Here is an 18,063-nt window from a genome sequence, read left to right as displayed (position 1 = left end):
AGTTTACCTTTAAATATTTACTACGTGCCCTCTCCTTAGGCTGTTATACTGCAAGTGATAATGCACCTTTAATTGGTTTTAACCAATTTTAGCTAAACATGAAGACCTACTGCAAAACTTTTTCCTTTTTTTTTCCCAGAAGACTGGGGAGAGTGTGTTGCTTCACACAATTCCAACAATGTGTGTTAGACCTGAATTAGTAAAATATTGTCAGGCCATTGTTTAAGAAGTTATCAGTTAAACTTAGCAATGTATATGCCAGAAATTTTTTTTTTTAGAAAAATAGCTTGAAAAACCATGTTCCAAATCTTGCTGGCTCAGTTTTCAATAGTTTTTGAGAGCTGCATAAAAAAAAAAAAAAAAAAAAAAAAAAAAGCGATTTGGTCACAGGATTTTGTTGCCAAAATAAAAAACAAAAAAAAACGCAAACAGATTTCTCTCATAAAGGTCAAAGAAGGAAATACACCACCAAGAAAATGCAATCAATAAATCATAACAAAACCACTGAATCTTGACGGAGAATGTTAAATGTGCAAAATTTGACAGCACCAGATACTGAAGACAAGAAAGCTGGTAGATCCATATCCATGAAATTGAACTGGAAAAAAATGTTCACTGGTCGTTCACAGAAATAGGAAGTAAAAATGTGTCAAAATATTTTGTTCATTTAAATGTTTTGAGCTCCTGATCCTTGTGGCAAGGAAAATTTTGAAATTAAAGTACACTTTCTAAAAGAAAAGCACATATTCCATTAAGTATAACAAATACATCACTGCTTCAAAATTATAAAAGACTACCCTCTCTAACCTTTGCACTAAATCTTAGGGTTTTGGCAAACTTTCACATACAACTTTAAGACATCTTGTGTTATAATAAAAGGGGGGAAAAGTGCATTTTATCATAGCTTATGCTATTACTATGTTATGCAGGGAACATGGCAAATCCCAGAAAAGTGGCAAATCAACAGAATAAAGAAAAATATGAGCCTACTTATTTCCACATAAAATTATTTAAATGCACAATTGCAAAATATTATATGAGTGGTAAAATTGCAACTGTACAGTCACAACTCATGGAGGTGAGCTTGTTTCCACAGATTTCTTTGAAGGAAAAAAGCTAATTTAAATATGTGAAGAACATTGCAAGCAATCTAAATTACACAAGTGAAGAGGATGTGTTTATGTTATTACCTTATTCAGATCTTAGCTCTTTATTTCAGCTTCCAATTATGCTTGTGCATTTGTCCTAATAGAATTAGTAAAAAATCTTGAAGGCAAAGATTTGTTTTTCTCCTAATCACAAAAAAGAAAAGCTCCTGGAGCATTATGAAGATTAAAATATTATATCCAGTGTGCGTGCTGAATACTGTGAATGCTGTCCATAACTCTTATTAGGTATAGGCAGACTATTCAATGTGTTCTGTTGTGACAAGGAATTACACAAGGAATTACACATTAAATATACTTGGAGACCGAAACTAGATGATCTTTAAGGTCTCTTCCAACCCAAACAATTCTACGATTTCATATTAAAGAAATGTATATGAAGAAAGATGAAAGTAGGTAGTTAAAATTTTACAACTAAATATTCAAGGCATTCTTCATGAAATTCCATTTTGACAACATGAAGTTTTAATCTTTGCATTAATTCTGGCACCTTTGCAAATATGATATCTGATTCAGGGAAGCATATTGTACTGCATATTTACGAGCAGGGCATGCCAGTGAAAATTATGTCAGTTCAAGATTCATTCAATAAATGAAGTTTATCTATTTACAATTACTGGGGGGGATGACAATCAACTTGTTCTGTTACATGTTTAAATCTTTTTGTGAAATTAGGGAAGGTTAGCAAACAGAAAACAAAACAATTTATATTGGATTGCTATCCTGTTCCTATTCCTTTTCTGCATTTGCATATTAGGACCTGTCACTAGTGGGTTTTCACAGGGCTCTATCCTCAGCCCTGTGCTCTTCAATACTTTCATAAATGACTTACATACAGGACTGGAAGTGACAATAAGCGAGGTCACAGATGATGCAAATGTGCAAGGATCTGTTGACTTTTGAAGGCAGGGAGGCCCTACAGAGAGACGTCAGCAAATCACAGGAGTGGGCACAGGAATGGGCAATCACCAACCGTATGAAGTCCAGTAAGGGAAAGTGCCAGATTCTGCACCTGGGGTGGGGCAGCCCCAGATGAATGGACAGACAGACTGCGGAATGAGATGCTGGAAAGCAGTGCCATGGAAAGAGACCTGGGGTCTTGGTTAAATACAAGCTGAATATGAGTCATCAGTGCCCTTGCAGCCAGGAAGGCCAACTGTGTCCTGTGATGCTGACCTAAATATTTGTTAGCCCAAAGGCTGTTTATCCAATGAATGTTTTGACTTGGCTCCTGTCAAGGCTAACTTTTGAGAATCTAGTTTCTATATATAGGAGGACAGTCAGCCAACAGAACATGTTTGCTGAAAGGCTGGCAAACAGAACGAGTACAAAGTGAAGACTCTTTTTAAGCAAACTCAGTGCCTACCTCTGAATGACTACAGAGATGGAGCTAGCATTCCTTGCAAATCATCTTTCCCAGTTTTTTCAACCTTTCACACTTTTCTTTCCAATATTCACTTTTGAGAAGGAAAAGCTGACTGCTCTAAGAGATAAATAATTATTGACTCTCCCACTGCCCTTTCTTGAGCCCTCTACTGTCGAGGAAAACTCAGTGAATTCAGTAAACTATATTAATTACCATGCAAACCAACATGACCAGTAACAGAAATTCTGGAACAGAATTTCTGTAAAAAAGAGTAAAAAACAGTAAAAAAGAGCATGAGAGGGCAAACTCACATATTTGCTGCTGCAGACAGAGTAATGAGAAGTGTGCATATTGCTCAAATTAAGATTTGGCTAGCCTATTTACTTGTGTTTATTTTACACTAAAAAATTGTTTTAATCCTATCATTTTACAGTGATAACCTAGTCATAAATAAAGAGTATAAACACCTTCTAGGAAGATCATAGACCACTGCCAAAGGAATTGACACCAATCACTAAAAGTGATTTTTCTTGGGCTAGCTGTCTATAACATGGGTAGAAATATCATGGTATTTTCTTGAAACTATCAGGACAGGATATGAGAGGTGAGACTTTACTTAAGGGTACCCAGGAAAAATATAGAGGACTAGGAAGAATATATGCATGACAGAAAAGGAGGTACAATAAAAAAGGGGCATTGTATAAATAAAAGTAATAGATCCTCCAATTATGCCCTATATTTTCCCAAGAAAATATTTATCTGTGTAGAAACAGATCATCTTTGCAGCTACCAAATATTTTCTTTTAGGCATGCATGGTGAAACCCAGCATTGTTATTCTGCTCTCAGGAAAGAAAAAATACACAGGAGTCTCCTTTAGTGTGGGTAGTAACAAACTCTGCTCCTATGGCAGAAAAAAATAGTAAATCACCATGCTGAACCTAAGTTCAGCAAGATGTTTTACAGAATTTACAGAATTTATTCCAATAGACATAGAAGAATAACATGATAGCTGTATATAATAGAGTGGATGTATTAGTAGAAAAGGGAAGAGCAACTGATGTCATCTGTCCTGAATTTTCTAAGGCCTTTGACATAGATAAACTGTGGCTTGGTGGCTTCACCTTTCCTCTGATTTTGGATGAAACAGAGAGATGGCATATTTGTATTTTATGGCATATTTATTGCCATAAGAAACAGAAAAATAACGTATGTCTGTGCAACTTAAGGAGAAAACATTGCCAAAAGACTTTTCTAACACATAGTGTCTTGTAAGCCAGAACTTGGTGCAGGTACAATCCAAGACCTCTTCTATGTTTCAAAAGTAAAATATACTGAAGCTGACTGCAGACAAATTTACTGACGTGAAAAATGTTGTTTCCCAAAGCAGCCACTTATGTGGCTACAATAACAGGAACAAGAGCAGCTTCTAGGAATTTTTAAAGAAGATAGAGAGTCAGCTGAACAAATGTCAAGATTCAAGATTTATATGTGATACTAGGCCTTACCACTGCAAACTGCCTTTGACTACGTCTTACAAGCACAATATTCCCAGAAGACATTAAAAACTTGTAAATATACTACCAACACCTTTAATTTCAGAAGACAAATATTCAGTCAAAAAAGGCAGAGACACTTAGTCAACAGTTAGTACTGTGTTATGTAGTCATGGGCAATGTTACAAACTACAGAAATCACCATATTCTCTCTCTAGAAGCTTAAATCATAAACACAACTTTAGTCTCCTTATACAATTACAGCCACCATAAATTGTAGGAGACAGCTTGTTTTTCTCTCTAAAACAGCCCCTCTACCACTTGCTCTCACTGTACGCAGTATTTCATTTGTGCTTACAAAAGCTCTTTGCTAGCAAAACAGCAGTTTGCCTTGCAGGTGCACAAGAAGTAAAAGTTACAATTGACTGAAAAAAGAAAAAAAAGAAAAAAAAAGAAGGAAGAGATCTTACTGAACTTTTCTCTTTCTAATTTTTTTCTTCTCCTCTGAGACTTTGGCATTCTCCACAAAGATATGATTTGTTTCAGTCCTACTATTTCGTATCTTCATGTCATGCAGTTATAATTTCTATTAGTACTTTCTGCCATTTTGCACGACAACTTTGTTTATGGTATTAATTCAATATTCCGTTCGCTTCTTCATTTAGTTTAACTGCTCTGAGACAAGACTTAACCCTCAACATATTACTAGGAATATCCCTAGAGATGCCCAAACAAAGTTAATTATAAATAAATTAACTGAAAGACTGACAAGAGGAGCCACCTCTGTGCATTTGTATCAGAGAGAAATGAAAGAGTGCAACAAAGGTCTTGGATATCATCAGACCTTATCCAAATTCATACAGATTTAACCTAACATTGTGTCATTTAAAAGGACAGAAATATTTGCAGAAATGTCCAGGTTATAAATACTTCATATTTATCAAATTTTCTCAAGAAAGGAATATATCTCTGTACCCCAAATATAAAAAAAAAAAAAAAATTGCATTAGGTTTTAAAGCCCATTTTCTTTTTACAAAATACCATGAAGACAACAGAAATATTCTAAGCTTCCCATGGAATGTCCTATTATTATTATTATTACAGTATTGGTCCAAAATGCCACAACTTTATTTTGGGAACATTGCAGTTGAAATTGTTCTGATAGAGGAGGCCGACTGAAACTTCCTGTTTTGCACAAGACAGATTTTTCCTTCCAAGCATGTTTCAGTTGCAAGTAGCATAGAAAATATCAAAACAGGCATTAATTCCAAATAGTCCAGTGCACAAGGCACCCTGTGCATGGCTTCACAGCCACAAAATACACTTCAAAACACAATGACCAAAGCTGTGCCCATCACCTGGGGCTGAGCAGGAGGTACAGCCTGCATCCACAAGTGATCATGCTCTGCAAGTGGGCAATCATTGCACCTGAGCAGCCACAGCCTTCCCTGGGGATAGGATGTTCAGTACCTCCAGCCAAAATCTAGAATGGGGACACAGTGCTCCAAGCAGGGCAGTGCTTTGTTTTATTTCTGCTCTTCTCTTTAGGTAGACTAAACTTAGTCACAAAGCCAGGGATACTAATTTCTTGTTCTAGGTTTTACATATTTTTAACCCCCTCATATGGTTAAGCATCTGCATTGCTTTGATCATCAAAGTACTTTCACAGACATCAAAGGCACGTTAGCAGTTTTAACCTTAAAGTAAGTGCATAGATATCTACTGAAACATGGTTTCAGGTGGGGTTCTCTGAACTGGCAAGAATATTCAAAAGTACAACTTGTTTGCATCCGTGTAGCTGACATATCATACCTGCTGCATTTGTTCTTCCTCTGAAAATATCATCATATGCCTTCCACTGAGGAGTCACCTGATAGGCGTGGATGAACACCACAAAAACCACCACCAGGCACATTAATGGCACCAGAGCAGCAGTGAAGAGACCAGCATAGGCATTTGGAATGAAACACCTGATGGAAAAAAAAAGGAAAAAAATGCTGTTGATAAGCATAAGAGACACCTTGAAAGGCCATAAATAGAATACAGAAACAAATATTTTTGAAAAAGGATATGCTTTACAAACCACAAATTCTTTAACTCTGTTCCCAGAGTAACCTTGATAGGTTCCTTTGTGTTCTGTTGGTTCTTATCTCATCATTATATCTTAAGAAGTATAGGTTTTGCTCTTCCAGTATGCATGTTATATTTAGCTTAACCAATTTTGAAAAAATTTAAACTTGAAATGAAAAATATTGTATTTTAACAAACTACATGCTTCTATATTCATTTAAAGTGATCTCTCTTAGTCACCAGTTTCTAAAAGGACATTATGCAATTTTCTATACCTAGCTCCTGAAAGCACAAATTAAGTTTTGAAAAAGATACTTTTAAAATAAATGAACAATTCCTAAAGATAACGTAACTGTTCCTTCTCAAGTCATTTGCTCACAGTAACTCACTCCCTCTCCCTTTTTTTCCCCCAGTTGTTCAGTCTCTCCTTGCCCTTTTCATTTATTTAAATTATAATAATTTTTAAAGATGTGTCAAGAATATGAATTATCCCTGAAAGAGTCAAATTATGCATATGTGATGATGACTTGAACAAAAAGGAAAGGATAATTAAAGAGAGCTCACAGGGGTATGAGAGATCAGCGTTTTCTGTGCTCTCCCTGGAGACCAGTATGGGCTTTACAGCTTTACTGACCCACTCTACAACTGACGCACAACAGAGCAGCCCAAGGGATGGTGTGGGAGTCGGTAAGTCTAGAGATTATGTGATCACTGCTATCCCTTTTAAGAGGGTGTAACTTACAGCCCTTCTGTTTCTCAGATCAGCTCGTCTAAGTAAGCTTATCATTGATGATGATATATGTCTGAGAAAGGCCTAGGTATATGCTTCACTGACATACCTGGTTGGATAAACCTTCTGGGTTTGCTTAGGTGTACTTTCATATATTGCCAGAAAGTCAAGATTGCATCCTGTGTTCTATCTTTCAGAACAGCAGTCATGCATACTCAGTGAATCCCAAAAATAATTTCCAGCACAATCTAGATACCTTTCACAGCTCTCTGCAAGATGTAGAGGCTCGGTCAGACACCAAGCTTAGATATCATCTGATAACATAACTGAACAAGTATGCATTGGGGAAAGTAGGAACTCTGCATTGCAATTTAAAGTGTTTGTTCCTTTCCTCATAGAAGAGATACTTCAGTCCTTTGCTCATCTTGGTGGCCTTCACTGGATTTTGTACAGTCTATGTCCCTCCCTTTTGTAGTGAGAAGACCAGAACTGAACCAAGCACTCCAGGTGTGACTTCATGAGCGCTGAGCACAGGGCAAGGATCACCTCCCTTGATCTGCTCTTAACATGGCTGATATAGGACACAACATGCCATTCATTTAATCTTTCTAATTTTTATTATTTCTTAGGTATGAAAGTATTTTTTTTCCCAAATGCATTCTTGAGTTGGCACAATTAGCACTAAGAAATGAAATTATATTACCACAACCTATGCTGCTTTTAATGAATATACTGAAGGCAAGAACCTTAGAACAAGAATAATCCTCTACAAAATCATATTTATGTTCTGAAATCTGTATTTTTTCAACTTGATGAATTTTTGTATTTCAAAGATAATATACACTCCAAAAAACTACCAGAGTTTTTTGAAACTTTATTGTAAACACTCCTTTATATTCAGTTTAAAAAAGCTGTATAAAAATTAAAACCTACAAAGATGGTTGCCTTTTACTAATAACCTTAGGTACTTGCTAAAAAATATATACTGGAACGTCATGTAAAGAAATACACAAAGCCATATTAATCTTCAAAGCTTACTTTGAATTTTTTTCTTGAAGCAATGGTGTGCAAGTCAATGACAACCACATCATCCTGTAAGATTTATTCATTAATAGTCATGTGATGACTGTCAACATCTGTTGACAGATATATTTTATTATAGAAATCATGTAGGATAACATTATAGGGACCAGCTGTAATTATTTATTGTACTTAATACTGGGGACACAGCTATTATTCCATTACCATGACACATCTGTTGCATGGAACTACTGTGTATTGCATATTCCTAGCACTGGATAGAAATATGAGAAAAATACCCCAAAATATCAGCTAAGTTGATGCTTCAGAACACAACTACTCTACTTTAAAAGGCCTAGAAAGACTGATGTAGAAACTTTAAAAAACTGCATAATTATAAACCTTATTTGGCTGAAGATGAGCATTATTTCTTGCAGTATATCTTTCCAGCAAGTTCCGTTTTTCCTTCTTTTTTTTAAGGCCCTAGATTTCTGTAAGTATTTTGTTTTGAATTTGAGTGATAGCAAAAACCCCAACTAAACAGGAAAACAAACAAACCAATCATCCAACCAACCAACCAAAAAAATCTATCCACTGAAATACTGCCTTCTGCAAGAGAGACAAAAAACCAACTAACCAACCAAAAAAAAAAAAAAAAAAAGCCAACAGAAAACCAGCACTTTTAGCTTCTTCAGTTCTCATTTTATTACAGAGATACCATGACTTCCTAGTAACACTTCCTTTTATCAAAATGTATTTTTTTTCCCTCATCCTTCTGGGAATTTTTGATCCCAGCTTAGGTTGCTTCCTAGCATTGGAAAGACAGCTATTTAGCTTTTGTCCCAAGCTGCCCCAAGTCTTGCCCCTCTTAACTATTGTTATCGGACTGGAGGGCTCAACTTCAGTTCTGTGCTGACTACTTTGTTTTGATAATTGACTTTGTTAATGTTTAATTTTGTTTTGATTGCTATAAATTTCTCTGTTAACTTTATGTGAGGACTTACAGAATGCAATTGCATGTCTCAAAACACTGTCCCTATGACAAAAGCCATCAACAGGAACTTGACATAAGTACCTTTTTATAGAAAGCTGATAACAAAACCTGATGGAACATTTAACTGGCCCCCATAATTGCTTGTATTTTCAGTTTATCAATTTTTGTGATTTGTTTGTGTTTTAATTGACAGGAACATGTTGAGAGATCAAATATTAGTAAGATTACATAAGAAAAAAAACACTGAATGTTTTGTTACTTTTATTTTTGCTGACTTTGTCTTTTTACTAAAAAAATGAATGGTGTGGGAAAAGCTTTTACTTTCATCTCATGCATATATTCTTTTATTTCAACCAGTTGAGAATTAGAAAATTCTACCAAATTTAGCATGGGAGTTGGTTCAAGAATTTATGCATGCTGGAATCATGCAAACATGTATTAACCTTCCAAGTTCTGCTGCAGAAGGCTTTTATTTATCATGACTTGACATAATTTTTTCAGAAACATCAGAAGAATTAATAAGTAACCTAAAGGATCTTAGCAAAACCAAGGAAAATATGACATGGGAAATAACTGAGTCCCCCTTCCTTAATTAGAATGATAGACAGCCATGGACTAGAAATGCCTCATGGATAAAATTGAGAAAAGCCTTTTACCACCTATCAAGACCCGTAACTGGTTTTGAAAATACTTGTATTCTCACATTAATATGCCAGATCTACTGTTAGGTTTTCCAGCATATGTCCTGAGAGATTATTTTAACCTCACCTCACTTCTTTTATCTATTTAAATCAATACGGTAACGATAGCACACTGTGGACCACACATGCTTCCAACTCGTGGGTGCAATTTCCTGTAGCAATAATTGCAAAGGAATGTAATGAGAGCAATTTTCCCACTGAAAATAAAATTTTAAAACAATAATAATAAAAAAATAGAAAAAACCAACTAAATTTGAAAGGGAATTAACTCCACTATGACTCCATCAACAGTAGTCACAGCTTTTGTTTTGCGTCAAAATTAAATCACAACAGAGCTTTAACCTATCCTCTGGAGAACTGAGCATAGGCTCAATTTGAAGATGTGTTTGTCGGAAAACCTTTTTTTATATGAGAACTTTTTGTATTTTGTATGAGAACTTTGTGTGCTAAAACTTAATTTCTCATGGTGTGTAGAATTACCAGTGTGACAGGAATGTAGGACTCTTCCAAGTCAGAATATTCTGTAATTCTGTCATTATCTACAAAATTTCTCCAACTATATGTTGATGTGGTTGAGAAAGAACCCTATTTTGAAGCCTTTAAAGTACATGAAGACACATCCTCAACAAACCTTTCACACTTATTTCAGTGTGCAAAGGTAATCCTCAATTGTGCTGCAAGACCTGGTCATCCCCTTGAGTCTTGGCTGACTGAGAAAATGCATGTCATAATACGTAACATGTGTATTTGTTTGGGATACCCCTGTATGGAATTTAAAAATCAACACTTGCTGTGTAATTCTATGGCTAATTTCAAGCCCCAAATATACTTGACAGACATCTGAACTTGCAAGACAAGCCACTGCAGTACATCACTTGGATTAGTCTGGGGATATTCTGATGAAAAGTGACTCACCCTAACTCTGCATGCTGGTCCACGATGCAGGATAGTAGTCCCATCCATTTGCCCAAATTATGTCTTTCACTATTCATCAGCAGTAAGGACATGACAGGAACTTAATTCTCCTGAACAAAACTAAGAATGGATCAGTAATATATATGCCCCAGATATAGTGGGACAAAAGATAAGTTTTAGGTTTAAGGTAGTTTTTACACAGCACCAGTGGATCCTAGGAAATGGTATGTAGCAGGTACACGCCTTCAGTAATGGACCAGATATGAGTTACAGATCTTAACTTGCAATTCTAACAAGTGTCAAAAATGGCTTTACAAAGTCAGTTTGTAAAGATGTGTTACTATTAAAGGAAAATGGTGTATATGGAATGTTAAGTCTTACTGAAACTGAATGCACAATTGCCATTCGCAATATCATCAATTGAAAAAGCCTGAGCCACAAAAATGGCTAATCACATATCAGAACTTTTCCAGTCACTCTAACACTAAAATTGGCTTCAGGAAATTAGCCCCAATACCTGGCTAAGATGCATATGCTAATAGTTGGGACTCAGAAATTGGGAGCTGTGTCTACTGAGAATTGGGTTGATAATTGCAATTGTATTTGTATATTTAATTATTGGAATAGCTGTTGTACATTTTATGATTACTGGCATTATTATTTCTGTTGCTTCTGTCTTTTCTCTTTTATCTTTTCCATGTATGCATCAACCCTGTGGAAAACCCACAAACTGAGAAAAAGTACCTGGAAGACAGTATTTGAGGCATGGGGTGGTGTGAGGGCTTAAAGAATGCAGTCATCTAGCCCAGGACACTGTCTCCATAAGTTAAGCCACAACAACGGAATTCAACATAAGCACAGATGGCAAAATAGGAAGATATAAACTCCAGGCCTAATGAAGGTGAAGATCTGGAATTAGTATACCAGAGAAAATTCTGATAAGACTTATCTGGACAAAAATTACACACAGCGAAAACTGTGAGAAAGGATGCACATATCAGCCAAAGTGTGGAAACTGCATCAATACCCTGTGGATACCCCAAATTTGGAGTGTATGAAAGTGGTACCTACAGGTGAGCAACAGGGAGACCCCCATGACTGAAGACCAGGGTGTAAAAGGACCAGAGGGATGCTGCAGGAATCTATGTAGTGAATATGGTATCTTTTCATCTTCTGTTTAATCTCTCACTCTATTTCTTTTCTCCCTATCTCCATCCCTCCCACCTCCCTATTTTTTTAATATCTCTCTAGCTCACATTTACTGTTAAATTTAATCTGTACTACTGATTTTAGCATATGGTCTCATTAAGACCTTGATTTGGCCAGAAGCATCTCTTATAATCAGACCATAATACTTTGAAATTAAGATATTCCCCTTGGTTTCTCTTGCACTACTACTATCTAAACTCATTCAATTTCATCATCTTCAAGACTTCACCTTGTATCCTCCCAGTCTCCTATTTCATGCATGGTGTCACTTTAAACAGTACTTTATTTCCATCTCAAATGTTTCTAATATAACAGAACAGAACATAAAGCATATTTTCAAAAGCTCTGTATATGTCTGTATCTGTTCCATGGAAGGTCTGTTCCATGAAAGAGGCCAAAAATAAATTTAGAAAGAATTGTCTGCAGTATGCTTCTCCTCCAAGGTATAATTCCATACTAGTATGTAATAACTTGTTAATAATTACATAATTAATATTAAAAAAGGAAAATAAAAATAAGTAACAAGCTACATTGCTAAGGAAATAACAATTGTTAAAAAATGGAAGGACTGGCATTCTTTGTTCACTTCTGAGCAAAAAACATTTAAAATTGTAAAATTCTAAAATTGCTTAATGTGGTAAGAACTATTTCATTCCACTATTGCATTGCCTTCAGTTCCAAGGACAATGTCTTTTGACTGTATCTTAAAACTATAAAAGGCTAAATTTGACAAAAAATTACAAGTGTCCTTATCTATCAAACATCTGGTGTTCTGAGACACTGAGCTTTACAGCAAAGCATTTTACAGGAAAACAAGAATAATATTAATTTACTTTAAAATGGCACTCAGGAAAACAATGGTTATAACAACTGTTTGAGACCAAGTCAGTGGTGGACAAACCCTCCAAGGAGATAAACATATTGGCTCTTGCAGTGTCAAAAACTTTTCAACCTGATGAATCATCCTGATCAGATTATGGAGTTCCACTCTACTTTCTTCTATGTTGTAACAGTTATCCTTTTCCATAAATACATTAAACAACAATATAACAACAGATTCACAGAATCCTAGAATGGTTTGCATTGGAAGGGATCCTAAAGTTCATCTTATTACAACTGAGCTGCCATGGGAAGGGACACCTTCCATTAGATCTGGTTGCTCCAATTTGCATCCAACCTGGTCTTGAACATTTCCAGGGATGGAGCATCCAGAGTTTCTCTGGGCAATGTGTTCCAGAATGTGTTTCAGTCCCTTAACATCCTCACAAGAAATAATTTCTTCCTAATAACTATTCTAATTCTCTTTTTTATTTTTCCAGTCCCCTGACAGGGAATGAAATATGGACATTTTTTTTGTGTAGGGGGTTTTCTTTGGTGGTTTGTTTTTTGTTGTTGTTGTTGTTGTTGATTTTTTATATGTTTTCTTTTGTTTTGTTTGGGGATTTTTTGTTTGTTTGGGGTTTTTCTGTTTGTTTGGTTTTTTGAGTTGTTTTTGGCTTGTTTTTTTAAGAGAAAAGCTTATGCATCTATGAAGTGATGTTTAGAAAACCATAAGGAAAGGGTATGCTAAGCTTATCCCAGATATAATTTGAGATGGTAGTCATTAGTTTTTGAGGAAATTCAAGCCACATGAAAGAAATTTCTGTTTCTACAGTAGGCAAGATTCTAGAGATTTCTACATTATGAAAAAAAAAATTCATACTGCTGAAGGCACACGGGTTTAGACTTGTAGTAATCAGTCGACTTCACACAGTCTTCTACACACAGTTAACATTAACAACAGTTCATGCAACACCCTGGAAGAAGGGTGTTCACACTTTTTCAAACTGAGTGAAACTGAATTAAAGAGTGTGGCCCAATTTGATACGCTTTATGGCTACCTTGGAGGATGGAAGGCGATCTAGCATTTGGAGGTTTTCATGAGCTTTACTACACAAATAAAAAATTATGTTTCATCAAGGCAAATGTTGAAAAATATTTGAAGGCCACTTTAAAGCAATTATTCCTTAATACATTCCATCTAAGAATTCTGAAAACCTGAGAACCACTGACAGTCTTTTTCAATATATCTTGGAATATAGTGCAGAATTTGAGATTGTTTGATATATATTATTATTTCACTAAAGTCAGAAACCAAAAAAATAGGAGACATGCTAAAGTGTTCAGCTCATGATCAAGATTTTTTGGACAACAGACTACATCAGGAAAAATTGATTTCATTATTTAACGAGTTTACAGGTTTGGTTTACAAATGGACTTGAGACCTTTTACACTATTTAAATTACAAAGAAGGAGCCAATACAAAGAAAGTAATGTAAAACACACTGCATACCTAGTGCACTCACTAGCAAGTTTTATTTCTGCAGAATAAAATCTAGAAGTTACTAGGGACCACATTAACAATTACAGGAGTTGTAATTTTCCAAAGAAGTAAATGTCATATTTGGATCTACAAAAAATTGTGTACTCTGCAACACACATGAGGTAAACATTCTGCTCTAATAAGTCTTACAAATACATCATAGTGGCATGCTGAGCCTGTGTTGTGGTTTAATCCTAGTTAGCAGGTAAGAACCAGTTGCTCACTCCCCTCACCTGCCCTCTCAGTGGAGAGAATTGGAAATCAAATGTAAACCTTGTGGGTTGAGTTAAGAACAATTTAACAATGGAAATAAAATAGTATAGTAATACTGAACATGATGATAATGACAATGATGATGATAATAATAAAAATAATAATTGAAATATTAACAATAATAATGAGAATGAGACATAGTAACCGAATCTGGAAGAAACAAAGGATACACTATACAAGCGCACATCACCACTGACTGATGCCCAGCCCATTCCTGAACAATTATCTGTCCCCTTCCAGGTGACTCTCCCTGTTTATATACTGCATATGATGTTCTATAGTGTGGAATATCCCTTTGGCCAGTTCTTGTTACCTGTCCTGGCCATGCTCTCTCACAGCTTTTTGTGCAGCTCCTCACTGGCATTAAATGAAACACTGCAAAGTCCTGGACTTACGGTGAGGACTATGCAGCAACAGCCAAATCATCAGGGTGTTAACATTATTTTCATCCTGAATACAAAACACACAGTGCTGTGTACTAGCTACTATGAAGACAATTACATCTGCACCAGTCAAAACCAGAACAGTCTGGTTTGGCAAATTTCAAGAAAAAAAATTGAATGAAAAAGGTTCTCACTAGAGCTATGAAAGCCACCAGAGGTCTTATACATTTGTTCTGCTCTGAACACATGAGAAAAAAATGTTTCTGATATGTTTTGGTTTGTTTGGTTTGTGAGGTTTTTGCTAATGGGAAGGGACAATTACTGGAAAACCACAAGTAGACAAGGAATTGGCAATCTACAAGTAGACACAAAGTAAAATTAGAATACTCCATGTTGTAATATATTTTGCTTGCTGGAAAACACAATCTGAAGAGCTTAAATTATATCAGTAGTGGCAGATGGCTATCAGAGTAGTCACAGGAGGAATTAGCTGTATTTAGCAAACTGAAAATGATCAGGATTGGGCACCTTAGAAGAGCAACCAAACAAAAATTAGAAATGTACTTTCAAGCCCAAGAACTAATGCTTCAAGGAAAAAAAACCACGAAAAATACTTAAAGCACATGCCTTACAATGAAAGATGTCAGACAGCTCTTGTTTCTCTACTTGAAGCATTTTTACCAATGTAACCTCTGAGGTTCAGTTCTAAGCTTTCTTTTCTGGTAGACTTGTTAAACATTTCCACTGTAGTTATTTTCTCAGTTTTTCTCCTTTTCTTTTCTCCTTTCCTTTTCTCCTTTCCTTTCTCCCCTTCCTTCCTCCCTTTGCCCTTCCCTTTCCTTTTCTTCATTACCAATAACTGCAAGCTATGCACAGGCATAACATAGACAAGATATGCACCTGCAGATATTCAGAGAATTTGTCTAGTTCTAGTTCTATATTTTTTAACATACTTTTTTGCTATTTATAGCTGTTATGAACTAAAACATCGCACAATCCAAACTACAAAATAGAAGAGTAATCCTTCCAATGTCTAAGGATGAAAACCACATGTACCGCTCCAGTCTAATGATGCAGTATTTATTTTAACAAGTACACAAAACAGCATTTACCAAAAACTTTATTTTCACTGATAATATGTCTTGCATCCTGATGCTGGCCAGATAATCTCTCTCTAAAGATTGGCATAAGACACAAGAATTCTAAAACAACTCATCAGCAAAGATTTCCTTTTTGTTGTTTCTTTTGAAAAGGGCAAATTGTGTTCCAATACAATAGCCACAGAGGCATCCAAAGCATTACTTTTCTCCCACCCCCAGCCTTCAGAAAGCAACTTTTTTTTCAGACATGCTTTGAGTAATAGCATTATGCGAATGGTAGCATTGAGTAATCATTCTGTTATTTATACTTATCATACATTAAGCATAGGCTAAAGAGGTTAAAATTTCCAATTTGCATCTCAGAAAGAAAACTTAGTGACATAAAATAATTTTTACAAGGCTTTTGAGAACGTTAGTGCAAGGTCAAAAAGTACAATGAAGGGATTACAGCTACCAGAAAAGTATTTAGTCAGGTCTCTCTGTTTCTATGGATGCATTTGCATAAAAGTATAGCTTAAAACAACATTTTGCAATTACATGCTGGTCCAATGTTGGCACAATGTATCTACTCAGGGAAGTGGAAAGGAAAAACAAGAATCTGACTTGGTGGGGGACACCCACTAGAATAGATCTAAGGATCTTTGATCATGAATGGATCCTCTTCCTACCCAAAATTCCTAAGTCTGTTTTGCACCACTCCAGTTTGATACTCCTAAAACAATGCCAAGGCAGAGACTCTAAGAGGTCATTATGGATGATTCTAGGTAAGATTTGACTCCTCCTATCCTCTACAGACTGTCAACACTACTCAAACCCTACTCCAGGCCTTAGAGCTTTCTGGTGGATTCCCTTTGGCAGGATGTCAGGCGCTCTCTGAGCTGCTCCATCACTCCCCTTCACAACAAGACAGGGAGAAAGGGTGGGACAGCAAATAAGATGAAAAAATCCTCATGAGTCAGATGAATACAGTTTAATAAGCAAAGGACAAGGTTGCATGTGGAAGAAAAAGGAAAAGAAAACACTTGTGGTCTACTTCCCGTGAGCAGGGGATGTCCAGTCACTTCCCACTTCCACTTCTTCAAGGAAGCAGGACTTGAGTATGTGTAGCATTTGTTCCCTAAGACAAACATAATAACAACAAATGTGTCCCCTTCCTCCTCCTTTCTCTTAGGTTTTATATCTGAGCAGACAGGATATATCATGGAATATCCCTTGGGCCAGCTTGGGTCAGCTGTCCTGGCCATGTCTCCTCCTAAGACTTTGGTCACCCCCAGCCAGAAAACTCCAGCTACTTTAGAAAAGGTCATAATAATATAACGTACTTCATTTACAGAATGACATGCATTAAAAGGAAGGCTATAGATACCTTGATCAAAATATGCACAAAAGGCCATGTAACTGAAGCTGAGCACTAATGGTCAGATGCATTCTGCATTTCTCATGTCTCATTATTCATAAAAACCTAAGTTATTATATTATGAATAACCTTGGCAAATTTTAGAAGAAAAAGTGGCATCTTGAGTAAATTGAACTCTGTAAGGCAAGCACAGTGGTATTGTGACTCAAGAAGACACACTATGCCCTCTTTCATGACTCAGTGCTTCAGTATGAGTGCACTTAGCAAGAACCTCTGACTGGGATGACTTTTCTACAGTACTAAGTAGGGAAGTGATACAGTTTGTTTGGGGAATCCCCGGGGAGTCCCCGGGGGCCCCCTAAGCTGGTAGTAGCAGACAGGCAGTCTCTTCAGCAGAAACTCCACACGGCTTCTGAGAGTACTGATTAAATGAAGGTTTATTGGGAGTCCCACTGCCGGGAGCAGCATGGTTTCTGAGGGAGAAGGGGGAGGGAGGAGGAAGGGGGAGGGGGAGAGAGGAAGAGCCTAGAGAGAAAAGGGGCCAAGAGAGAGTCTGGTCCTCTCCGCACAGCTTAAGAGGGAGATTCAAAGAGGGCACGGAATAAGACTTGGGCCAATGGGATTACAGATACATGATACTGCAGGGGAGGATCACATCTTGGAATAAACCTTACATTTTCGAGGGGTGAGACAGAGCATACCATTTAAATAAAATGCAACACCACAGGGAAGAATGATTTTGCATTGGTCAGTAAAATCTACAGCTGCATCACAATACTCTAAATTAGACTTGGTAGGCTAGAGAAGTTGTTCAAGCAATGGAGGTTGACTGAAATGTGTTCTGGGATTATGTTTTGATTACATTCCAATATGCAAGGGTTTCCTTCAGCAAGAGGTTCCTCTCAGGAAATACATTTCTTTTT

General features: G+C 36.4%; 1 protein-coding gene across 9 annotated transcripts in view; it reads right to left on the bottom strand.

Moving 5' to 3' along the window:
- Positions 1-407: 407 nt before the first annotated feature.
- ADGRV1 (adhesion G protein-coupled receptor V1) overlaps positions 408-18,063 on the bottom strand; it is a 245,452-nt gene continuing 227,796 nt past the window's right edge. For 8 of the 9 annotated variants that reach the window (XM_038125089.1, XM_038125088.1, XM_038125096.1 and 5 more), the window contains one exon: positions 409-5,996. In XM_038125089.1, the coding sequence (XP_037981017.1) occupies positions 5,762-5,996 (235 nt within the window). In that variant the 3' untranslated portion in view covers positions 409-5,761. Of the gene's footprint in view, positions 5,997-18,063 lie in introns of all 9 variants that reach the window. The other variant, XM_038125098.1, reaches the window with a different exon arrangement.

Source organism: Motacilla alba, chromosome Z (assembly GCF_015832195.1).
Source record: "Motacilla alba alba isolate MOTALB_02 chromosome Z, Motacilla_alba_V1.0_pri, whole genome shotgun sequence".
Lineage (NCBI taxonomy): Eukaryota > Metazoa > Chordata > Aves > Passeriformes > Motacillidae > Motacilla > Motacilla alba.
Note: the sequence above shows the minus strand (reverse complement) of the source record. Positions and strands in the feature narration are given on the sequence as shown.